Genomic DNA, 26,674 nt, shown 5'->3' with positions numbered 1-26,674 from the left:
GAATGCAGCTAGGCACAAAATGCTGGAGTAACTCAGCGGGACAGGCAGCATCTCTTGATAGGATGAATGGGTGATGTTTCGGGTCGAGACCCTTCTTCAGACGTCTGGGCTGAGTTACCCAAGCATTTTGTGTTTAAACCAGCATCTGCATTTCATTTCGTACACAGAACTGAATGCAGTCAGGTTTAGGGTATGAAACTGACCTGAAATTGATGCTACCTCTTCACATCTCAGTGCTCCAGCTTACACTCTGCGGTAATCTTGCAGGGCTGAACAGGCATTCAGCTGCATGAAGGACTGCCTGCCCACACTCCTTAAAGAGACCATCAATTACCTTTGCTGATCTGCTGAGTGATGTCTCTGGGTGTTGGTACATTTCTTTGTTGCCTTATGCACCAACAATGAAACAATGACATTCTTCATCGCAGCAGCTTTACAGTAATGTGTGCATGTGCCTGCTAAACTGCTGAATGTAAAAATGTCATTGTTCCGGGCCCCCATAGACAGCACCTAAGGTCAGGATTGAACCCAAGTCATTGGAGCTGTGAGGTAGCAGCTCTACTAGCCGTTGCACTGTTCTTAGGCTGGAGCAGTGACACCTCCCTCATGACATCAAAGATCCTTCTGGAAGCCTTCTTTACATAGAACATTAAACAGTACAACACAGCAATATGCTCTTCGGCCTACAATGTCCATGCCGAACATGATGCCAAGAAATTAATCTCCACTGCCTGCACAATCCATCCTGCTCCGTTCTACATATCAATGTGCCTATCTAAAAGCCTCTTAAATGCTACTATCATATCTGCCTCCACCACCACTCCTGACAGCACGTAATAAATACCCACAACTCTCGGTGTAAATAAAACGCCCTTCACATCTCCTTTAAAATTTTCCCCTCCCGTCTTATATCTACTGTATGCTCTCACATCTTTATTATTTCCACTTTGGGATAAAGGTTCTGACTTTGGACTTTAGAGATATAGCATGGAAACAGGCCCTTCAGCCCACCGAACCCACGTCCTCTACACCCGATCACCCTGTAGACTTGCACTGTCTTACACGCTGGGGACGATTTACAATTTACAGAAACCAATTAACCTACAAACTTGTACATCTTTAGAGTGTGGGAGGAAACCGGAGCACCTGGAGAAAACCTAGGCGTTTACAAGGAGAACGTGCAAACTCCGTCCAAACAGCACCCTTAGTCAGGACGAATTCAGGTCTCTAACGCTGTAAGGCAGCAACTCCACTGCTTCACCACTGTGCAGCACATGAGGCACAGTTAAAGAAGATGCTACTTCACTGATAATACTCCTGCAATATGTAGTGACTCCATACAGAGTTCCTTTGATTTGATCCCTTTACTGTCGAGTGGAAGATCTAAAGGGAAGGCCCAAGAGGAACTATTTCAGCGCAGCTGTCATGTATTGACAACTAAAATGGGTCCTTCCATGTGCCTCCAAGAAAATTCTAACTGATAATGTTCATGGTCCCATCCGGTGACAAAGATAGGATGAATTGTTTGGCCACTCCTGGACCTTATTGTAAAGTCACATTTGCTTCACTGGTGTCCTACTGGGAAATCTGCCCGGATAATTAGGGCGACAAGGTGACGCAGCTGGTAGTGCTGCAGTTTCGCAGCACCAAAGACCTGGGAACAATCCTAACCTCAAGGTGCTGTCTGTGTGGAGTTTATATGCTCTCCCTGTGACCGCATGGGTTTCCTCCGGGTGCTCCGGTTTTCTCCTAAACCACAAAGACGTGTGGGTTTCAGATTAATTGGCCTCTATAAATTGCTCCTAGTGTATGGGGAGTGGGTGCGAAAATGGGATGACATGGAACTAGTTTGATCAATGGATGGTGTGGACTCGGTGGGGCAAAAGGTCTGTTCCTTTACGATATCTTTCAATCAATATGCTGGCCTGTATGTTACTCCAGATCCAATGGAATCAACTCCTAAACCCAGAGCAACCTATTGCTATTAAACATTTTCAAATCTTTTCAAAATTTTGTGATATACGAAACTTGGCTAAATAGAATGTTCCCACATATCTCTCCTATCTGTGATAAATGTCAGCATGTAGAGGCTAACCTAGCACATACTTTTGTAAACTGTACAAATATCAAACATTTCTGGATTGATATTTGTAGAATAATTTCTAAAGTTATTAATACTAAATTAGATCCCGATTCAAAACTAATAATACTTAGCATAACAGAACAACGTCTAACACTCACAACAAACCAAAGAGACTTTCTTGTCTACGGTATAATAACTGAGAAAAAATTAATACTAAAATTTTGGAAAGGCCCTATAACCCCCACAATTAAAATGTGGATTATGGAAATGTCGGAGACCCTACACCTGGAAAGAATCAGATTTGTCTTAATGGACAAACAAGAACTTTTTGTTAGAATATGGTCTCCATTCATTGACTATTGAAGAGGTAGATTGGTTCAGCACGGGAACCTAACCGAAGCTTGAACTCAGGATTAGATGAAAAGTTATACTTTATAATCCACGAACCTATCTCCAAAGATGTATTATTAGTAAATCATTCCATTCTTTTTTTTATCTTGACATTTCTGTTCTTTTTTTTTCCTCTTTCTCTCTTACTTCCTATCTTTAAAAAAAAACTAGAAGCAGAACCAATCCACAATTGATAATATTAACAATGTACGACTGATATACATGAAATGTTTGTAATATGTGTTTGCTTCTAATAAAAATATATTAAAAAAAAGAAACTTGGCATCGAACTTTGGTTACAGCAAGTCCAATAAACAGGAATGCGATAATGGCCAGATAATCTCGTTTTACTTGGTCGTGCTGACTGAGGGATAGATATTGATTATCATAAACATTGATAAACAGCAGTACCCAGTGCATTACTTTCAAAATAACTTTATGTAGAATTTTACAATTTGACTCCAATTTAAAGCGTCTTCCAACAGTAAATGACTCTGTTAGTATTGAGCAGGTACATCAACGTGGATTCTTATAATCACATCTTCAGATCTGAGGTGGGGCTTGAACTCACAATATTCTGACTCGGATCAGAGTTCTGCCAATTGAGAGATAACCGGCATTGAATATAAACTGAGATAGAAAGGGAGCAGAATAAAATGTTTCCAGTTTTTAGTTTTTATTTAGAAATTTTGGATGGTTGGGGTAATACTGTTTTTTATTTTTAAATTGTAATTGTTTGTATTTTATTGTCAGCGGATGCCAAGTTTCTTATATCACAACATTAACTAAAACAAAGCGAAACAGGATAGGACAGATTTGGAGGGATATGGACCAAGCGCAGGCAGGTAGGACTAGTGTAGCTGGGAGATGTTGGCCGGTGTGGGCAAGTTGGGTAGAAGGGCCTGTTTCCACGCTGTATCATTCTATGCCTCTAAACAAATATTCTAGCCCGAGGCATTGTGGAGTTTATTGTGTAGGAAGGAGCTGCAGATGCCGGTTTAAACTGAAGATAAACACAAAAAGCTGGAGTAACTCAGCGGAACAGGCAGTATCTCTGGAGAGAAGGAATGGGTGACATTTGGGTAGGGTCTGAAGAAGGGTCTCGACTGATTTACTCCAGCTTTTTGAGATTGTGTCTGCCAGCACTTTAAGAGTTAAATTACATGTTGCTTTGTTGGCATTCAGAGCGATTACTTTGTACTCTATGAATTATAGACCATTTTCAACCAGTCTAATGAACAAAATGATTTATCAGCAGCCATAGAATCAACAACACTGGGGGAAAAAGTGTAGTGTGAACATTTAGTATAAGGAATATTTAAAAATTTAATATTCATGTAAATGAATGAGAAATAATTCTTGTAATTGAGAGCAACTTCTTTGTATTCAGAAATAATTACCATTATCAACTATTTACTGGTACCTACAACTCCAGCACAGCAAGGTAAAACATTTTTAAAACATTGTTCATTTAATAAATTAAAGCAAACCAGACATAATTTCCTGGGACAAATCATATCAAACAATGTTATGGTTTATAGAGAATAGTATAATACTTTCGATAAAATCCCATTTGAATTAACCATTAGAGAATCTCTTTCATCAATATGTAGATGGCAGATAAGATGTTTGCAGTAGCCACGTACAGAGTGAAATTCATGTTGAAATGTTTTCAGCAATCGTGAATTCTCAGCTAAAATTCGTAACTGAGCTAAAGGGTACCTGCCAGTGGTGGAAAGTAGTTTGAAGAGAGGGGTTATTCATATGGACCAAAAGAAGGAGGAATGAGTTTCCACTGACACAATAGCTTAAAAGGGACAGGCATGGGGCGCAGTGAACAAAGTGGGAACAACACAGCTCCAAATGATTCAATGCAGATATAAAGCAAGTATCTTATTTACTGTGTGGAGTTTAATTTTGTCACAGGCAGCTGATACTGGAAGGCTATTATATTATTATTTATGTCTTGCATTGTTTGTCTGCTTTTTAACTAATTTAGTAAAGCATGTATATTTCAAACCTCGATCAAATAAGGATGTTAATCTTTCACTGCCAATTTCACACCTAATTCTGCATTATTCTTCTTAATGGCTGCTTCAACTCTTAACCCGTGTAGCATTAGAATTGCCTTTGACTTTATTTCATTGATTGGGCAGTTAAACATTTTATTGGAGAATGTTTAAAAGGAAACGAGGTAGCTAGTGAGAAACATTATACACTGTTAAACAAAACGGGACAATAGCTTTCTAACAAATCATTTTTGCATGGAATTCGTTACATGGCCTCAATTATCATGTAGAGGTTCATGCTGATGTTTCTGTAACCTAAATATAACCCCAAAGCAGCATTCTCTATTTGACAGAATCTACTGTCATTATATGACAGATACTACTGCCATTATCCTTCCTGTTCAATGATAACTCCATTTCCTATGAAACATCACCAAATATAAACTGTGACAAATTGTTAATTTAGCTCCTAATACAATGCGCGGACCACTATAAATAAAACATCATTGTGTAGAATGTTAAATAAGTGGTAATCATTGAGGAACACTTACATCTTAACCAGATACGGAGTAAATCGGATGGTCATATTACTGACACGACTAGAACACTTTTGTTTCCCCTTCATGATGTTGCGCCTTCACTTTCTTCCCCACTGACTGCCATGTATTGACATTATTTTTCAGTGTTTGGTTAAGATCTGTCATTGGAGCAGTTGGTCTATTCATTCCGTCTCATCATCGTGGTCATGCTGCATTGACTTTATTGTCATTGTTACCCCACTCATCCGTCCCAAACGTTGATTCACGTTTCACTATAGCATGACTGATTGAGATATTGCCAGAAATGCCACAGTTTAGAGCCTCCTGTTGAAAGATACCAATCCAGTCCATGTCCAGACCATGAACCTGATTCAGGAGGTGTGTTGTCTAGGTGTTAGTTGCCACCGTTTACACATGGGACAATACAGGGAGTTGTGCCACCCATATATCTCTGCATTGGATGGTGCTGGAACAATGGAGCACTGGGATTATTATTTTACTTCACCTCTGACTGAGGATTCTATTCTGGGCAGCAAGACATAGTTCTGTGTAAAAGTCATCTTTTATCATAGGATAAAGCAGTCACTAAAACCAGGCCAATAAGTAATACATTTTTGATCTGTAATCTTGGTAACATATGGGTCTGTGCTGCACCTGCCAGATTTTGGAGGGTGAACTTTTAGCTTTAGTCTTGAAGATATATTTATTTTAATTCAAAAAACAAATCTTTATCAGACTATGATTGGAAAGGTTGAAACATGATTGCGTCTTTCACCATATCATGCTAAATATATTTCTCACTTAGTTTCATCACTCTTGAAATGGACTGCACAGACCCATGCCTTATCTGGATTAATCCTCTGGAATTGCATCCGACTTACTGGCCCGTCGCTTTGAGTTACTTGAATCTGAACAACCGGCATAGAGTGTTAATGCGTAGATCATCTGTTATGCCCGCGTGCATGGTTGGACTTGTGTATCTGTACATTCACGTATGGAGCATATAATCAAATTCCTTGTACGTTTACGTACTTGACTAATAAATTAATTACAATTAAATTGCTCATGACTGTGTAACATGAGCAATACTCAATCGGCCACCCACAGTATATCTCTCAACATAGAAACATACAAAATAGCAGGAGGAGGCCATTCGGCCCTTCAAGCCAGCACCGCCATTCATTGTGATCATGGCTGATCGTCCATAACCAATAACCCGTGCCTGCCTTCTCCCCATATCCCTTGATTCCACTAGCCCCCTAGAGCTCTATCTAACTCTCTCTTGAATCCATCCAGTGATTTGACCTCCACTGCCCTCTGTGGCAGGGAATTCCATAAATTCACAACTCTCTGGGTGAAAAAGTTTTTATCTCACCTCAGTCTTAAATGGCTTCCCCTTTATTCTAAGACTATGGCCCCTGGTTCTGGACTCGCCCAACATTGGGAACATTTTTCCTGCATCTAGCTTGTCCAGTCCTTTTATAATTTTATATGTTTCTATAAGAGAGCCCCTCATCCTTCTAAACTCCAGTGAATACAAGCATAATCTTTTCAATCTTTCCTCATATGACAGTCCCCCCATCCCAGGGATCAATCTCGTGAACCTATGCTGCACTGCCTCAATCACAAGGATGTCCTTCCTCAAATTAGGAGACCAAAGCTGTACACAATACTCCAGGTGTGGTCTCACCAGAGCCCTGTACAACTGCAGAAGAACCTCTTTACTCCGATACTGAAATACAGAAGCAAAAATAAATGTGCGAGGGGATACTCGTCCAATATTGCCTGGGTCACACTATCAGCTGAAGATATAATTACCACCAATGTTACTTCTTCTTCTTTCATGTGGCGTGCACAGCCTAAAGTTGTTGGACAACTTGTTCTATTTGATCTTCCGTGTGTGCACGTCGAATTGATTGCATTAGTCGAAACAGGGCGGACCACGTGAAGGTTTCAATCTTCCACCCCACCACGCATGGAACCAAAGATAGACACAAAAAGCTGGAGTAACTCTGCGGGTCAGACAGCTGGAAAAAGGAATAGGTGACATTTTGGGTCAAGACCCTTCTTCAGATTTAAAACGTCACCTATTTCTTCTGTCTGATGCTGTCTGACCCGTTGAGTTACTCCAGTTTTTTGTGTCTATCTCCGGGTTAAACCAGCATCTGCAGTTCCTTCCTTCAACTTTCATTGAACTTTCACCTCCAACTGGTCAATTCCAATTATTGGCAGTGCATTTTATTATTTTCAGAGGGCTGAGGTAGGGGTTGTTGGTATGGTGATGGGATTTCCCCAGGTTTAGTATTAGGTTGTTTTCCTTAAAATACATGCTTCATTAATCTTCTCGAACTGTGCCAGAAACGCCCGTACTTTAGAAGCATCTTTGTGGAGTTGCTTGTTATTATATAGTCAAAGCTGTTCATCCTGCCATTTAGGTTAAACTGCAATATATTAAAAAGCCGGAGGGGACTGTTTTGGCTTCTTGTGGGACTGGAGATGACGACTGGACATTTTTTTCTCCCTAATTAACTGTACTGCAGAGATACCCTAAGTATCTATACTGCAGAGAACTGTTATTTAAGGAAACATGGTGGCACAACGGTAGAGTTGCTGCCTAATGGGCCTGTCCCACTTAGGCGACTTTTTAGGCAACTGCAGGAGACTATGCAGTCACCACATGGTTGCCACATGTGGTTGTTGGGGAGTCGTCTTCATGGTCATGAGGAGTTCTCGCATTCTGGGAACTAGTCGCGGCCTCATTATGGTCACCGCAAATTATTCAACATGTTGAAAAATTAGCGGCGACAAGAATAAAGCCGCCACGGAGAGAACCAAGAGTTTTCGTGCCGTAGGCGGGTCGCCAGGAGGGCCTAGTGGGTTGCCAAGAGGTAGAACGTTCACATAGGTTGTAGCCGGTGCTGACCGGTGAATTTCATTGGCTCATTGGGAAAGATAGTAGTTTTCAGAACCAAGGATAAGCGACCGGTAATGCTAATGTCCGCCGAGCTTCACAGCCGAGTATCTCTGGCTTCTTAAAAGTTGTCTCCACTCCATCTCTGCCCTTCTCCCCCCTTCTCCCCCCTCTTAAGTACTTACCATACACTGTGCTTTAGCCATCTTATTTACAGCGCCAACCTTCCTGTTCATCGCGTGTGTGTCTGTACCACCTTGGCTTTGCACTGTATGAATTTCACTCAGACAGCGCTCCTCCCCGCTTGCCCTGTCCCACTGCCTGCATAACGGGCTGGTGAAGGAAGCGATGTGTGTGTGTGTGTGTGTGTGTGTGTGTGTGTGGGTGTGTGTGTGTGTGTGTGTGTGTGTGTGTGTGTGTGTGTGTGTGTGTGTGTGTGTGTGTGTGTGTGTGTGTGTGTGTGTGTGTGTGTGTGTGTGTGTGTGTGTGTGTGTGTGTGTGTGTGTGTGTGCGCGCGTTCCACTCTGACAGTCGCCATTCCAGTTGCTGGTTTTTCAGGCGACTGCCAGCGACTTGACAGTTGCCGGCAGTTGCCTGAAAAATCGCTAAGTGGGACAGGCTCATTACAGCGCTTGCAGCGCCGGAGTCCCGGGTTCGATTCTGACAATGGGCGCTGTCTATACGGATTTTGTACATACTCCCCGAGACCTGCGAGGGGTTTCTCCGAGATCTCCTGTTTCCTCCCACACTCAAATACGTACAGGTACGTAGGTTAATAGTCTTGGGTTTTGTATACATGGTATAAGTGTAAATTCTCCCTAGTGTGTGTAGGCTTGTGTTAGTGTGCAGGGAGCGCTGATCGGTGGGCCGAAGGACCTGTTTCGGCGCTAAACTAAACTAAACTAAACTACTTTCTCTCCGCAGGTCTTTTTGAAAACCGCTCTCTCGGTCGGTGACTACGCTTCAGCAGCTGCCACAGTCTTCGTGATTGACAGGTTTCTATACTGGGTCGATGCATCCAGCAAACTGCTGCAGGTCGCCAAGGCCTTGCACAGACGCTGCATGGCAATACCAATCGCGCCACAGGTGGTTATTCGCCAAGCCCGAGTCTCTGCAAATTCAGGTGACGTCACGCCTGTTGATCTTTCTCTGTGTTTTCGTGGCTAAACTCCAATTAACAAGCACTTGACTAATCAAGAGGACATTTTGTTCTATTTGAGATGTGGAGGGGAGAGGGAGAGGGAGAATGACATTCCTCTGAGCATAGTGCCATCTTTTCAAACCCACTGCTGACCCTTTGAAGAGGCACAAAGGCTCAGAGAGAAAAGGGCTTGGAGCTAAAAGGGTAGAGTGATTGTGAATGGGTGTGGAAAATACTAATTGGTGTCTTTGTTGTCTCATAAATGTACCCTGGCGATTTCAAACGAGGGATGTCTGAATTGCTATACTTCTGATCAAGAGTTTAATACAACAGATTAGTTTTCTGTCAGATTTTCCCTATCTCTTTCATCACATTCACTTATTTTTTCAGCATGGCCACTTGACTATACACACAATGCAGCTGCTGGCTGATTGAAGTAACTCAATATGTTTTAGCACACTCCTGTAGTTACCTGAATTGGAGAACGTCCCCATTGCTTTGTTGCCTTTACCAAACTGAGAAGTGTCTGACGTCACTATTAAATACATTGATCCCAATTTTGCGATTGCTTTTGTTAGATCTATAGCTAGGTAAAAGCCTACTTAAACCATAAGATGAAAGGTCACTGCACAGAAGCTATTCAAGTTGCATCCAGTTTGTAGTTAAAAATAGACAAATAAAGGGAATAAAAATGGATAATACCAAACTCTCATTTATCAAGATATTGGCCGAGAATGTCCACAGTTGCTCACTATCTGTGGACGGCAAGTCAATGGATATTTTTTAAGGCCGAGATAGATAGATTTTTGATTAGTACGGGTCCGGGGTTATGGGGAGAATGCAGGAGAATGGGGTTAGGAGGGAGATATAGATCAGCCATGAATGAATGGTGGAGTAGACTTGATGGGCCGAATGGCCTAATTCTACTCCAATCCCTAATGAACTGGTTGAATACCCACTAAGCCTGCTCTTATTATGACTGGATGTCTTGACAGGAATATCTGGAAATAACCCATCTCCAAGGTGATTGGAGCAACAGAGGCCTTCCCATTATCAATCCGTATGAAAGTCTTTCTGTCCATTGCCAGAGTGTGGTCCAGTGCAAATTGGAGGAACAGCATCTCATATTTCGCTTGGGTAGTTTGACTTCTCTAACTTCAGGTAGCCCTTGCTCTCTCTCTTCATTCCCCCCCCCCCCCCCCCCCCCCCTTCCCAGTTCTCCCACTAGTCCCACTGTCTCCACCTACATTTGTTCTTTGTCCTGCCCCCTCCCCTGAAGAAGGGTCTCGACCTGAAACGTCGCTATTCCTTCTCTCCATAGATGCTGCCTCACCCGCTGAGTTTCTCCAGCATTTCTTGTCTACCTTCAATCCGTGTGAAATGCTTTGAGAGCTTGTTAAGACTGGATTAGGTACAAAAAGCTGGAGTAACTCAGCGGGACAGGCAAGGGATGTAAGAAAACCTCTAAGAGAGGAGGACCAGGACAAAGTGTGGCAGGTGATAGGTGAGGGAGTATTGGATAGGCAGAAGCCATCTTCACTACCCTATTCCATGTGGCCTCATGCATGGAATAGTGCAGGGATCCCTCAGGCTTTTGTTCATCAACACTTCTTTGTGCCCATCTTTTACTATATTCTACGCATATTTGACTTCCTAAATGTGCATCACTTCACACTTATCCGGATCAAATTCCATCTGCCAACACACCACCCAACTTTCCAATTGTATCCACATCTTGTGTGAGGCAATGGCAGGATCTATATCCTGCTGCAACCTTAGATAATCTTGATACTAGTATAGGTATTAGTTTATTTCTGTCACCAATTACCTGTCTCCTTCACAGCCGTTCCTTTGCTTTAAACGTGCACCAGGTCTAATTATGTCCAGGTTTATTGTTATTCTGGGAAGTCAGTAGACGCTTGTCCTCCATGTTTGAATCCAAGAACCAGGGGCGCCATACGATTGGCTGCCTCTGCCAACAGTCTGTCTGTTTTTTCGTCTTTTTGTTATTTTTAGTCTGTTTAAAAGAATGTTTTTGGAGGTTTCATAGTCTTTTTATGTGAGGGAGGAGGGGAGGGTAAGGGGGAAACCATTTCTCAGTCACTTCCTGGTCGAGGATGCGACTATTCTCCGAGTCGCGTCTTTGCCCCCCCCCCCCTCCTTCGCGGCTTACCATCTGGATTGGCGTGGCCTTTCAGCAGCGGCGCTGCACTGATTTACCATCACGGAGCAGGCGATGCCTTACCGGGGGATCGCCATGTTGAGGCTCCGGAGTGTTGGCCTTGCTGCTTTAACATCATGGAGCTGTGGTCTGCGGAGCTCCTAGCGGAGCTGACTTTAACATCGTGGAGTCGTGGGATCCCTTTGCCGAGGGCCGCCAGAGTTGAATCTCCTTCCAGCTCGGCCTGTGGACTTCGGGAGCCGCGGTCTCCAGTAAGAAGTGGCCGATTCCGAAACTCCAAGCCGCTAAGAATTTTCTTCCGTTCCGATTTCGGAGTTCCGATCATCCTGGCGAGAGGGCCTGAACATCGGGCTGCCCTAGCGGCGACTGCGGAGGGCTCAAAAGGCCCCGACCACGGGTGAACAAAGAGGAAGATGACTGAACTTTATTGTCTTCACTCACGGTGGGAAACGTTGATTCTGCTGTGGGTGGATGTTCATGTTAAATTCCATTGTGTATTGTGTTATTTTTATTCGTATGGCTGTATGGTAATTCAAATTTCACTGTACCAATTGGTGCATGTGACAATAAATGTAAACTTGAACTTGAAGAAGTGTATAAGCCGGCCAGAAAATTCCTGGCAATCAGCTGCTCAGGAATTCCGTACTTCTGAACTTATGCGGGTGAACCTGTGAGCACATACAGAGCTACAATACAGCAATTCATTCCTGTGGATTTAACTCTCAACAGCCAGATTCCCTGGACCTGCAGAAGTGAAAGCAGTCTTGGGGAGAGTGTATGGAAGATTTGAATGTCTTCCCACATTCCCTCACTTCTCCCAAGTGGTCTGGTGAATGGATGGGTCAAACGCCATCTCTAACCAACAAACTACAGGTTTGCTCTGGACCACTTCCGCCTGAATTGTAACCGTTTCTGTGAATCCTACGCATACTGGAAAATCGAAATTTTCTAATAATTTACCGAATTGTATGCGGAAAGGAATTACACTGTACCTCGGTACATATGATAACAAAGAACCATTGAAATGCACCCTGCCTCCTTTGCACCCACTCATATCAAGAATCAGTTTAAAGTACCAGTCTAGATTTTAGTCTAAATTCACTGGAATGGGCCCTGAACAAAGCACACTGACACTGAGCTAACAAGCCTCACCTACTTCATTCAATTGATCAGGTCATAATCCTTTGAGAACCACAGCACTGTAAAAATAGGAAGCTGCAGGAAAGGAGAGACTGGGGCATGTTTACATTTCTAAGTGGCTGTGTACTGAACAATCTGGTGTAATTTTGTGGTCCAGTGTCGGTTCCTTTCTTAGACAGGTAATGTGGAGAAAACTAAAGGCAGCTTATCTTCACAACAAAAATCCACACTTCAAAAGTAACCTAATGTGTGAAGGATTCAGGAACATTTCTATATACCAATGTGTTGTGTATTAATAAACAAACAACACTATCTTTTTAAGGCAATATAAAAATCTTTCAGCATGATTTTAAAGCAATGGAGCACTGTTGTAGCAGAGTTGCTGCCTCAAACAGGCAGCCAGCATCATGAGAGAGCGGCACAACCCTGGTCACACACTCATTTCACTCCTACCATTGGGAAGAAGATACACGAGCCTGAAAACTATAACGTCCAGGTTCAGAAACAGCCTTTTGGCTGTGGAACACTACAACCTTCAAATAAGTTCTGAACTGCATAGACTATTATTGTTATTATTGCACTATTATTATTTGTTTGTTTTGTATGTGTACGTGTGTCTGCATGTGGGCGTGTGTGTATATACAGTATATATGTATGTATATATATAGATATATATACAGATAATATGTTTAGGAAGGAACTGCAGATGCTGGTTTAAACTGAAGATGGACACAAAAGGCTGGAATAACTCAGCAGGACAGGCAGCATCTCTGGAGAAAAGGAATGGGTGACGTTTCAGGTCGAGCCCCTTCTTCAGACTCTCGACCCAAAAGGTCACCCATTCCTTCCCTCCAGAGATGCTGCCTGTACTGATGAGTTACTCCAGCTTTTTGGGAATATCTTGGGTTTAAACCAGCATCTGCAGTTCCTTCTTGCACAAGTACTATGTTTACATATTCTGTTGTGCTGCAGCAAGTAAGAATTTCATTGTTCTATCTAGGACACATGACAAGAAAACACTCTTGACTCCTGACTCCTGTGGTGTTAGAAATACAGCAGTCTATTTCAATTCTGCAAGGACCCTTAAATAACGAGGAGGTAAATAAGCAGGTCATCTGGTTTAGATCTGAGGTTAAATGAAACATAGTTACTGGGCAGGAAAATGGGAAAAACATTCCTGCTGTTCTTCAGAAGGGTGCCAAGAGAGACGGCCAAGTTTTGAGCCAACGTTTCTTCCAAAAGGCTGCATCTCAGCAGCATGCCCTCACCATTGACTGGAAAGTCCACCCATAGGTGTTTGGTCGTGGTGTAAATAGCTCGTTCTAAGCTTCCCCCAATCTAGTTGCAGTCAATAAAATACTGAGTCAAGCACTTACGTATCTAAACTTTATTTTGGAAAAACACAATAACAGTTCCCCACTACTATAACTAACCACCGCGGGTTCGATCCTTGAATCAGCTTGGCCAAGCCCTTCTAGCCTCGTGCAAACAGAGACACTCCATAGGGTCAAGCAGTCCCAAGCGTTCTCCCAGAAGATCGCCACAGGACCTCGTGGGAGCGGCCTTTTATAGGTCCCTGAACCTTGAGGGGCCGAACCATATGGGGGTGGTCTCTATACAGTCCAATAACAGATATCGATTAACACAGTTCATGATAGACATTTCCCTAACCCAATAATACAGTGACTAATACAATGTATCTGACAAAGTTTCTAGATGCAAGTTAACAAAGATAAATTATGCAACATGTGCTTGGATATTTAAGAAACCCAGACAATGCTCAACACTTAACCCAATCAACATCTAGCAAAGTAAAGCTTTGCAACAATATTTACAATGTGTATGTCTGGCTTGCATTCACCCAATCCGTTTCATGCAATTTACACCTAATTGTAAGAATCTGCAGCTGTCCCATTCTTTCCCTGCAACTCTTATCTAGGCTCCAGACAAACTGGCACCATTCTGCAGCTTGTCCCATTTCTGCAAAAGGCACATTTAAATTGACCAAATGGCCTAGCAGCACAGAAGCCTTTACTCAATTTTAGTGTCCTGGCAGCTCCAATTTGGCCAGAATTACCAGTGGATCCTCTCCTGTCACAGAATCATAGAAACATAGAATATAGGTGCAGGAGTAGGCCATTTGACCTTTCGAGCCAGCACCGCCATTCAATATGATCATGGCTGATCATCTAGAATCAGTACCCCGTTCTTGCTTTCTCCCCATATCCCTTGAATCCGTTAGTCCTAAGAGCTGTATCCAACTCGCTCTTGAAAACATCCAGTGAATTGGCCTCGACTGCCTTCTGTGGCAGAGCATTCCACAGATTCACAATTCTCTGGGTGAAAAAGTTTTTCCTCATCTCAGTCCTAAATGGCCTCTCCCTTATTCTTAAACTGTGACCCCCTGTGACCTATCCGAAACCATCTTTGAGCTCCAATAAAGCAGAAAACCTTCGACAGTAGAATAATATAATAATGGCCAAAGTAAAAAGAGATAATCAAATAACGTACACCTTAAATATATTACTTAATCTATAGCAATGAACAGTAATATTTCCAGGTCCATTTATTTATGTGGAGACAGCTGATCTCAATAGGGCCTTGGCAGGGTTCTGTATTTTAGACAAGGATCCTACATAACATATTCATTATATTTGGTACCTCATATTGTAATCGTATTCTTATTTCTTCCGATGTGGAAGAAGACCATTTGGCCCAGCAAGGCTAAGCCAGGTCAAAGCAGTTCCATTGCCTCACTTATTTCTCTGTGAAGTATTTTTTATCACATGCCTATCAACTCAACACTGATTCTCCTGCGACTTAATTACATTGGGGGCAATTCTGAGTAGCCGATTCAGTGGCCAATTAACATGTCTTTGGGATGTGAGGGGAAACTGGAAGCACCCACATACACGATCATGCAAACTCCATACAGACAGTACCGGAGGTCAGAAACAAGCTCGAGTGGCTTAAACTCTAAATGGCCTGTCCCACTTACGTGTCCTTGGCACGCAAATTACGCGACCTTGTGGTCGCATTGAGGCATACGGGCATCGTATGGTCGTGCGGGGCCGGTCCCACTTAGAAGCGCGGAGGGGTATGTAGTTGTGCGCGACATCGCACGGGACTCCGAAATTTAGTAGTGAACAAAATCTTCACGCGCCAACGGCCTGTCGTGGAACTGACGGCCAAAGTGGGACAGGCCCAAGACCCTGGCGCGACGCAACGTCTCACCTTCAACAGCAGCAGAAGCAGGCAAACGATTGCCGAACTCGACCTGGGGCTCACGGCCATTGCGGTCCGGATCCGCCCTCACTTCTACTCCCAGAGCGGGGCCAAGAAAATTGAAGATAGACACAAAATGCAGGAGTAACTCAGCGGGACCGGCAGCATCTCTGGAGAGAAGCAATGGGTGATGTTTCGGGTCAAGACCCTTCTTTTCAGACTGAAGAAGATCTCGGCATGAAACGTCACCCATTGCTTCTCAACAGAGATGCTGCCCGTCCCGCTGAGTTACTCCAGCTTTGTGTCCATCTTCAAATGACGTCACGCACTCCAGACCGCTGTGCGTATGCATGTAATCGCGCCCGACCTGCGCAGGACCATCGCGGTTCAACGCGACCACGAGGTCGCGTAATTTGCGTGCCAAGGACACGTAAGTGGGACAGGCCCTTAAGGCAGTGACATGACCTCCCACAACATTGCTGCATGACTCTGCCACCATCTTACACACCAGCCCTGTTCCTTTTCTCAATACTATTGTCTGCAGGGATGATTTTTATAAAAAATATATTTGCACTGTTATTACTTCATAAATAAATGTGTTTTTTTTCCCCGAAATGATTGACAGGTAAACTTCTGAAAGCTGAATATATCCTGAGCAGCCTGATCAATAATTGTGGGGGAACAGGTTAGTGATAACTTTTATAACAATATCTCGTGTATGCTTTCGACAGACATACATAATTAATTGTTTTGCCATTTTGATTTTAGGAATTTATAGGCAAATTATAAATAATTCCAATAAATAATTGCAAACAGGCATAAATAAAACAGGAAAACAAAGAAGCTACTTATTGCATTTATTTACCAATACAGCAATTAACAAGTCTGATGTTAGACCAAATTATCATCTCAGTTTTCAGAGAGCATATGTTTTTAGATTCTTTCCTCCAACTGGGCGGCACGGTGGTGCAGCGGTAGAGCCGGTGCTTTACAGCGCTTGCAGCAGCGGATACCCAGGTTCGATCCCGACTACAGAGTTTGTACGTTCTCCCCGTGACCTGCGTGGGTTTTCTCCGAGATCTTCGGTTTCCTCCCACACTCCAAAGACGTACAGGTTTATAGGTTAATTGGCTTGGTATAAGTGTAAATTGTCCCTACTGTGAGTAGGATAGCGTTAATGTACGGGGATCGCTGGTCGGTGCGGACTCCGTGGGCGAAGGGCCTGTTCCCGCGCAGTATCTCTAAAACTAAAAACTTCCCAAAGTCTAAATTCCTTGCTTTTGTTTGATTTCCCAGATCAGAAATCTCACCTTAACAGCTCCTAATGGAAGATTGTGATCATTCTCCTGAGGATGTTTATTTTCATGCAAACAATTAATTATATGTAATTACAATTTACATGTTGAGGTGGCTTTCCAAGCTGTCATTCTCCACATCTCACCAATGTCCACCACCACCACAGCCCTCTTCCCTTGCATTATCAAGCAGGGCTTCACTTGTGACTGTGTAACCACAAGCAAGCCCTCTGGCACTTCTTGGTCCACCGTATGTTTCTGGTGCACGGTCTTCATGCGCGTTCCCTACCACCAGTCAAACTCCATCCACTCATAATCAACTGCAAAGTTAATCTCTCCCATATATGCAGGCTTACTTAGTTTAGTTTATGTTAGAGATACAGCGCAGAAACAGGCCAGAGTCCGCACCCACCAACGATCCCCGCACGCTAACACTAACCGACACACACTAGGGACAATTTACAATCTTTACCAAAGCCAATTAACCTACAAACCCGTATGCCTTCAGAATGTGGGAGGAAACTGAAGCACCCGGGGAAACCCCATGTAGTCACGGGGAGATGGTACAAACTACATACAGTCAGCACCAGTAGCCAGGATTTAACCCCGGGTCTCTGGCGCTGTAAGGCAACAACACTGCCACTGTGCCACCGTGCTGCCCTTTGTTAAGGACTGAGTTGCCAATGCAAAGTTAATCAACTGCATGACAAGACTGACCAATGGATATTGTGCTTGGTTTTTCTATTGATTTCTCCACTGTTGACTGTGACATTCAGGCACTTGGGTCTACGAGAACAAGACCGATTGCACACTGGTACAGGCTGTCAGCATTCAGATAAGGGGACAAATACTACAAAAACTTGGTAAGAACTGACACAAGGTTTAATATATTTGTCATGCTGCTGAATTGGATCACGTATCTTGGTTGGAGTTTGCGAGTGAAGAATGAGTTGGTGCATCCATTTTGCCCTTTTAATGAATGTTAAATGGTCTAGACTGTCTTGTCATACCGGCCTGACCCATACCTGAAGATGTGTGTTGGAAATGAATTGCAGATGCTGGTTTAAACCGGAGATTAACTCAAAAAGCTGGAGTAACTCAGCGGGTCAGACAGCATCTCCAGCTTTTCATGTCCATCCATTCCTGAAGATGTTTTTCTTTATACATCTTCCTTGTAAAATGCCTGACTGGCTTCACCCATTCTGGTCCGACGTAATAGTGTTTTCCTTCCAAATATGAGGAAACACAAAAAGCCAATAGATGTACCAATGGCCTGGCCAAGCTGGCCATCCGCCAGTCACGGCACCAGGTGGAAGAGAGCTTTGCCCGAGCCTGATGCTTGCCCCTTTACCAGGGTTACATCCCCGCCCGGGTGGTGTTAGAGAGGGACATAGTTGTATAGTAGTTATTTAGTATATATGTAAGGATTGTAACATAGTTGTTTGGAAATTTAGTCTGAATAATTTGGTGATTTTGTAATATGGCGGTGGTTGTGTCACCACGATTTGGTTTTGTATCGTGATAGTAATTAAATTAATTATTTTTGATACGAAAAAAAAAAAAAATAGATGTACCAATTTACATTGAACTGTAAAAATAATTCTACATTCAGTGAAGGGAGTGCTGAATCTTGCTGGATTTGTTTCTGTCATTTTAGGATTGTGGTATGAAGCTGCGGAATTGATCTGGGCCTCCATTGTGGGGTTTTATGAGCTTCCTCGCCCAGATAAAAAGGTCTGTTTTGATTTATTTTTTCCTGTCTCATTTATTCTAACCCTCCTCTCTTCCCCTGACTGTGCAGCCCTTTATTTGAACAACCCATCAGGTTTGAACGGCAGCTATACTCACTGGTCTTGGAACAGAGTAAAACAACCATTCCCTTCAAACTTGCTGCAATTTCCACAGGGAAAGAGCAGCTTACCCCTTGGCTCTGTGGATGATAGCAGAGCCTTGGCAACTCACACATGCCTCGTCGGTCTTGGCAGTGTCTGTGCCTGGAGGCAGTCAGGCATGAAAGGCACTTTAGATGTTGAGGCAACTTCAAGTCGTCAAGTCCCGTTGAGTTTCATTGTTATACTGTACACATAGTGACACATACTGTACACATACTGTATACATACTGTACACATACTGTACACATAGCAACATATACTGTACACATACTGTACACATACTGTATACATACTGTACACATACTGTACACATAGCGACACATACTGTATACATACTGTACACATACTGTACACACACTGTATACATACTGTACACATACTGTACACATAGCGACACATACTGTATACATACTGTACACATACTGTACACATAGCAACATATACTGTACACATACTGTACACATACTGTACACATACTGTACACATAGCAACATATACTGTACACATACTGTACACATACTGTATACATACTGTACACATACTGTACACATAGCAACATATACTGTACACATACTGTACACATACTGTATACATACTGTACACATACTGTACACATAGCGACACATACTGTACATATACTTTACACATACTGTACACACACTGTATACATACTGTACACATACTGTACACATACTGTACACATAGCAACATATACTGTACACATACTGTACATATACTGTACACATAGCAACATATACTGTACACATACTGTACATATACTGTACACATACTGTACACATACTGTACACATACTGTATACATACTGTACACATACTGTACACATAGCAACATATACTGTACACATACTGTACACATACTGTATACATACTGTACACATACTGTACACATAGCGACACATACTGTACATATACTTTACACATACTGTACACATAGCGACACATACTGTACACATACTGTACACATACTGTAAACATATTGTACACATAGCGACACATACTGTACACATACTGTACACATAGCAACACATACTGTACATAGACTGTACACATACTGTACACATACCGACACAATAAATCAGGTGAATAATGGGCTCCTTTACACTTCATACTCCAATAGTGAGGCACGGGTACCATGACCATCCACGGTGGCGTAATGGTGACACAGCGGTAGAGCTGCTGTCTTACAGCGCCAGAGACCCAGGTTCGAACCTGACTGCGGGTGCTTGTCTGTACGGAGTTTGTACGTTCTCCCCGTGACCTGCGTGGGTTTTCTCCGAGGTCTTCGGTTTCCTCCCACACTCCAAAGACGTACAGGTTAATTGGCTTGGAATAAATGTAAATTGTCCCTGGTGTGTGTAGTAGGCCGGTGTTACTGTGCGGGGATCGCTTGTCGGCATGGACTCGGTGGGCAGAAGGACCCGTTTCCACGCTCTATCGCTAAACTAAACTAAATTAAACTAAATCCAACACAATAGTCATTGAGTCATTGGATCACAGAAACAAGGTTCATCTTATCCTTTCACAGCATTCTTTTTCCCCAAGCTAGATAAACATAGACTGGTAGTTCTAGTCCTCCTCATCCGCCGTACCCGACTAATTGCGTCAGTGCTGTAGATCACGCTACCTAATCCACCAGTCGTCCTGCATCCTGCTCCAGTCCAGCTCACGGGACTGGTGAAACACACTTTTCAAATGGATGTCCAGCTAGGATTCACCGGCTCAGGATGCTGCAGTGTTAGGTTGACTTGAAGCTCAGCACTCAGTACCAGCCGCAGGCGGACAATACACTGGAATTTAGAAGGATGAGAGGATATCTTATTGAAACATATAAGATTATTCAGTGATTGGACACGCTAGAGGCAGGAAACATGTTCCCGATGTTGGGGGAGTCCAGAACCAGGGGCTACAGTTTAAGAATAGGGGTTTAGGCCATTTAGAACGGAGCCAAGGAAAAACATTTTCACCCAGAGAGTTGTGAATCTGTGGATTTCTCTGCCTCAGAAGGCAGTGCAGGCCAGTTCTCTGGATGCTTTCAAGAGAGTTAGACAGAGCTCTTAAAGATAGCGGAGTCAAGGGATATGGGGAGAAGGCAGGAACGGGGTACTGATTGTGGATGATCAGCCATGATCACAGTGAATGGTGGTGCTGCCTCGAAGGGCTGAATGGCCTCCTCTTACACTTATTGTCTATTGTCTATTGTCTAATCCTTGTGGAGGAAGCCAAGAATATCAGTGCACTACGGTTTGATTTGGTTTGGTTTAGAGATACAGCATAGAAACCGGCCGATTCACCTTTTATGCAACCATATCATAGATTAGTGTATGGGAACCAGCTGCAGTTTAAAGCAGCTAAAAAAAAGACACAAAATGCTGGAGCAACTCACAAGTTCACATTAGAGGAGTAGAATTAGGCCATTCGGCCCATCAAGTCTACTCCGCCATTCAATCATGGCTGATCTCTGCTTCCTAATCCCATTTTCCTGCCTTCTCCCCATAACCCTTGACACCCATTCTAATCAATTAACAGAGTTGATCAGGCAGCATCTCTGGAGAACATGAATAGATGATGTTTTGGGTCGAGCCCTTCTCAATGGTTCAATGGTTTCTTTATCGTCATGTCTACCAGGTTCAGTGAAATACATTTATTGCATACATCTCAGCAAGACTATCCTGGTACATAAATCCAAACGCCCTGGTCAGTACAAAACAGCCCACTCAGTCCATCTGCGCCATTTGACATCCCAGACTGCTTCAGACAAGCGGCTACTCATTTTAGCCCCAGAAAAATAATCTGATACTTATCCTTCAGACCCAGTTTGGTAAAAGCAGCATCAATGTAATATCAACTCCATATCAGTCTGAAGAAGGGACCCAACCCAAAATGGTCTCGGTCCATTTCCTCCATAGATGTTGCCTGACCTGCTGAGTTCCTCCAACGCTTTGTGTTTTGCTCAAGATTCCATCATGGGCCGTTTCTTGTGTCGACAACTCAATATCATGGCCAATTGCTCCCTAAAATCACAATCACGGCTTCTGTACTTCACAGGACCTGAGTTTGCATATTTAATGGGCCTCACACTTGCAATAAGTGGGTAATCAATGGTGACCCCACAAGAAATGGCAACTGAGTTAAGGAGCAACTCCTTAATTTTGCATTCATTTATCATCATGCTTGCTCGCATTTGTTGCTTAATTTGAAAATAACGAAAACATTGTTATAGAAACAAAATGCTGGAGTAACTCAGCGGGGCAGGCAACATCTCTGGAGAGAAGGAATGTGTGACGTTTCGGGTCAATACCCTTCTTCAGACTGAGAGTCAGGGGAAAAAGGAAACGAGAGATATAGACAGTGATATAGAGAGATATAGAACAATGAATGAAAGATATGCAATAAGGTAACGTTGATAAAGGAAACAGGCCATTGTTTGCTAGATGAGAACGAGAAGCGGTGTGACTTGAGTGAGGGAGGGATGGTGAGTGAGGGAATGCAGGGGTTACTTAAAGTTAGAAACATCTATACTCATACCACTGGGTTGTAAGCTGCCTACACAAAATATGAGATGCTTGTTATTATCTTCTTTGTGACAATTCCATAAAACTTCGATCCATATATTTGTAAATGTGCTATCATTGGTGAATGGAAAGCATCACTAGGTGAACTCTTCAGTACGAGAAATCAAATCGGTCATGGTGGCGCAACGGTAGAGCTGCTGCCTTACAGCGAATGCAGCGCCGGAGACCCGGGATCGATCCTGACTACGGGTGCTGTCTGTACGGAGTTTGTACGTTCTCCCCATGACCTGCGTGGGTTTTGTCCGAGATCTTCGGTTTCCTCCCACACTCCAAAGATGTACAGGTTTATAGGTTAATTGGCTTGGTAAATGTAAAAATTGCCCCTAGTCGGTGTAGGATAGTGCTAACGTGCGGGGATCGCTGGTCGGCATGGACCCGGTGGGCCGAAGGGCCTGTTTCCAGGCTGTTTCTCTAAAAAGTTCTCAGCACCGGAAATGGGAGCTGCTAACTTTCTAAACAGTACATCGCGCAGAAAATTTGTTGCCCAGATTGGAAGCTCTGCAAAGCCTGGCAAGCAAAGCTTGTAACTTGTACAAAATAGACGCAAGAGACGTCAGATGCTGGAATCTTGAACAAAAAACAAAATACTGGAGCAACTCAGCGGGTCAGGCAGCATCTGTGGAGAGAATGGATAGGCGATGTTTCAGGTTGGGATCCTAATTCAGACTGGTGGTATGGTGGAGGTAACTTCGAAAGAGAAAAAGGTTAAGGGCGTCAGGGTAGCGCAGCGGTAGAGTTGCTGCCTTACAGCTCTAGCAGTGCCAGAGGCCCGGGTTCGATCCTGACTACGGGTGCTGTCTGTACGGAGTTTGTACGTTCTCCCCGTAACCGCAGAGATCTTCGGTTTCCTCCCGCACTCAAAAGATGTACAGTTTTGTAGGTTAATTGGCTTGGTGCATGTGTAAATTGGCCCGAGTGTGTGTAGGATAGTGTTAATGTGCGGGGATCACCGGTCGGTGCCGCCTCAGTGGGCCGAAGGGTCTGTATCTCCAAATAAACTAAAGAGAGGCGGTGGTGGGACAAAGCCTGGCAAGTGATAGGTGTACACAGTTGAAGGGTTGGGTGCAGAGGGGAGAGGGGAAAGTGACAAAGGCTGGAAATGAAAAGCAGATGTAAGGGTGTCAGCTAAGGATATAAAAGGAAGAGTGAAATGTAAAGGCGGGGGCGGGGGGGGGGGACATAGGTGGAAAGGGAAATGGGGGACGGAGATGGGAGATGAGTGTATGGAGGAGGGGAAAGCAGCAGGATAATGGGAACGGTGGGAGAAGTGTGGGCACACCGGGGTGCGGGAGGTTGGGATGGGGGGGAGGGGGGAATAGGGGATTATTACTTGTAATCAGAGAATTCAAGAATTTAATGTTTTCAATATTCAGACCATTGGAACTTATAACTAGAAACCTCATGCATCGTCACAGAGTCATACTGCATGGAAACAGGTCTTTCAGTACAGGTCGTTTATGCTGACCATGATGTCCGTCCAAGCCAGTTCCATTTGCCTGCATTTGGCCCATATCCCTCTAAATCTTTTCTCTCAATACATCTGTCCAGATGTATTTAAACATTGTAATTATATCTGCTCTACAGCTTCCTCTATCAACTCATTCTGTATATTCACCACCCATTGCATGAAAAAGCTTCCTCTCAGATCCCTTTTAAATCTTCCCCCTCTCACCTTAAATCTATGACTCGGGTCCCTAGACTCCCTTTCCCTGGGGAAAATGACTGCGATTTTATAAACCTGTATAAAGTTATCCATCAATGCTCTTGGAAAAAAAGACCCAGCCCATCCAGCCTTTCTTTGTAACCCCGGGTGTTGAAATAAACTGGAGGCGAGAATAGGCCAGAACAAATCATTGCCAGCAACAGAAGATCCCAGGAAGGGTGGAGCCCACAATGCCCCATTGTTAGCTGGTGAAGGTGATTATAAGAGGGATACAAGGATGCGAACAGTGGAACTGGTAGGAAGTCTAGGGTAGGGGAGGGAGAGAAGGGAGGAGAGGGAATGCAAGAGATACAGTGCCCTCCATGATGTTTGGGACAAAGACCCATCATTTATTTATTTGCCTCTGTACTACACAATTTGAGTTTGTAACAGAAAAAATCACATGTGGATAAAGTGCACTTTGTCAGGTTTTAATCAAGGCCATTTTTATACATTTTGGTTTCACTGTGTAGAAATTACAGCTGTGTTTATACATAGTGCCCCATTTCAGGGGGCACCATAATGTTTGAGGAACATGGCTTCGCAGTTGTTTATAATTGCTCAGGTGTGTTTCATTGCCTCCTTAATACAGGCATAAGAGAGCTCTCAAAGGCCTGTCCCACGAGCATGCAACTGCATGCGGCAAGCGCGAACTAACATGGTCGCTTGAGCCGTACGGCCTCGCGGAGCCGGTCCCACTTCGATCGCCGGAGCCGTATGGAGTTGTGCGGAGCTGGTCCAGACATCGCGCGGGGCTCCGAAAAACTGACACTGTTCAAAAATTCCTCGCGGCAACGGCCTGCCGGCCCGCAGCCGCATTGAGGCCGTACGCGAACATCCCGCGGACGTTGCTCGAACTTCACGTCAACTCGTACGGGATAACTCGACCTCCGCGTGGCCCCCGCTTCCGGTTTGGTCGCGCTCGCCGCACGCAGCCACGTGCTCGTGGGACAGGCCCTTCAGCTTCTAGTCTTTCCTCCAAACTTTCCATCACCTTTGGAAACTTTTATTGCTGTTTATCAACATGAGGACCAAAGTTGTGTCAATGAAAGTCAAAGAAGCCATTATGAGACTGAGAAACAAGAATAAAACTGTTAGAGACATCAGCCAAACCTTAGGCTTACCAAAAATCAACCGTTTGGAACATCATTAAGAAGAAAGAGAGCACTGGTGAGTTTACTAATCGCAAAGGGACTGGCAGGCCAAGGAAGACCTCCACAACTGATGACAGAAGGATTATCTCTATAATAAAGAAAAATCCCCAAACACCTGTCTGACAGATGAGAAACACTCTTCAGGAGTCAGGTGTGGATTTGTCAATGACCACTGTCCGCAGAAGACGTCATGAACAGAAATACAGAGGCTACACTGCAAGATGCAAAACACTGGTTAGCTGCAAAAATAGGATGTCCAGGTTACAGTTTGCCAGGAAGTACTTAAAAGAGCAATCACAGTTCTGGGAAAAGGTCCTGTGGACAGATGGGACGAAGATTAACTTATATCTGATTTATGGCAAGAGCAAAGTATGGAGGAGAGAAGGAACTGCCCAAGATCCAAAGCATACCACCTCATTTGTGAAACACAGCGGTGGGGGTGTTATGGCCTGGGCATGTATGGCTGCTGAAGGTACTGGCTCACTTATCTTCATTGATGAAACAACTGCTGATGGTAGTAGCATAATGAATTCTGAGGTGTATAGACACATCCTATCTGCTCAAGTTCAAACAAATGCCTCAAAACACATTGGCCGGCGGTTCATTCTACAGCAAGACAATGATCCCAAACATACTGCTAAAGCAACAAAGAAGTTAAAAAATGGTAAATTCATGAGTGGCCAAGTCAATCACCCGATCTGAACCCAAATGAGCATGACTTTTATATGCTGACAATATGTGACAATAAGCTTTCATGTGACAATAAATATAACTTGAACTTGAACTTGAAGAGAAAACTGAAGGGGACTAGGCCCCAAAACAAATATAAGCTAAAGATGGCTGCAATACAGGCCTGGCAGAGCATCACCAGAGAAGACACCCAGCAATTGGCGATGTCTATGAATCGCAGACTTCAAGCAGTCATTGCATGCAAACGATATGCAACAAAATATTAAACATGACTACTTTCATTTACATTACATTGCTGTGCCCCAAACATTACGATGTCCTGAAATGGGGGGGACTATGTATAAACACAGCTGTAATTTCTACATGGTGAAACCAAAATGTATAAAAAAGGCCTTTATTAAAATCTGATAAAGTACACTTTAACCACATGTGATTTTTTTCTATTACAAATATCGAATTGTGGAATACAGAGGCAAAAAAATAAATGGGTCTTTGTCCCAAATATTATGGAGAGCATTGTAAAATTCTTCCTGTGGCTGGGCAACAGGAACTTCACACAGTACTGAGAGTTTGGTCTTATCAAAGATTTATACAGAACAGTATAAGATGATGTCCCATCTCCTGCACTCGATGCCCTGATCGATGAAGGTCAGCGTGCCAAACATGCTTCTTCAGCATCCCATTTGCTGCTTTCAGGGAACTATATGACTCTACCCTTGTGTCTCTCTG

The 26,674-nt window shown here is 43.6% G+C and overlaps 1 protein-coding gene across 2 annotated transcripts in view; it reads left to right on the top strand.

Annotated features, from left to right (window-relative positions):
* Positions 1-26,674, top strand: part of alpk1 (alpha kinase 1) — a 137,984-nt gene that overhangs the window by 83,371 nt on the left and 27,939 nt on the right. For both annotated transcript variants that reach the window (XM_033018729.1, XM_033018737.1), the window contains 4 exons: positions 8,857-9,055; positions 16,246-16,305; positions 17,692-17,778; positions 18,573-18,649. In XM_033018729.1, coding sequence (XP_032874620.1) covers positions 8,857-9,055; positions 16,246-16,305; positions 17,692-17,778; positions 18,573-18,649 — 423 coding nt within the window. The remainder of the gene's footprint in view (positions 1-8,856; positions 9,056-16,245; positions 16,306-17,691; positions 17,779-18,572; positions 18,650-26,674) is intronic.

The sequence above is a fragment of the Amblyraja radiata genome, chromosome 1, assembly GCF_010909765.2.
Source record: "Amblyraja radiata isolate CabotCenter1 chromosome 1, sAmbRad1.1.pri, whole genome shotgun sequence".
NCBI lineage: Eukaryota > Metazoa > Chordata > Chondrichthyes > Rajiformes > Rajidae > Amblyraja > Amblyraja radiata.
This window is presented reverse-complemented; position numbering and strand designations above follow the sequence as displayed.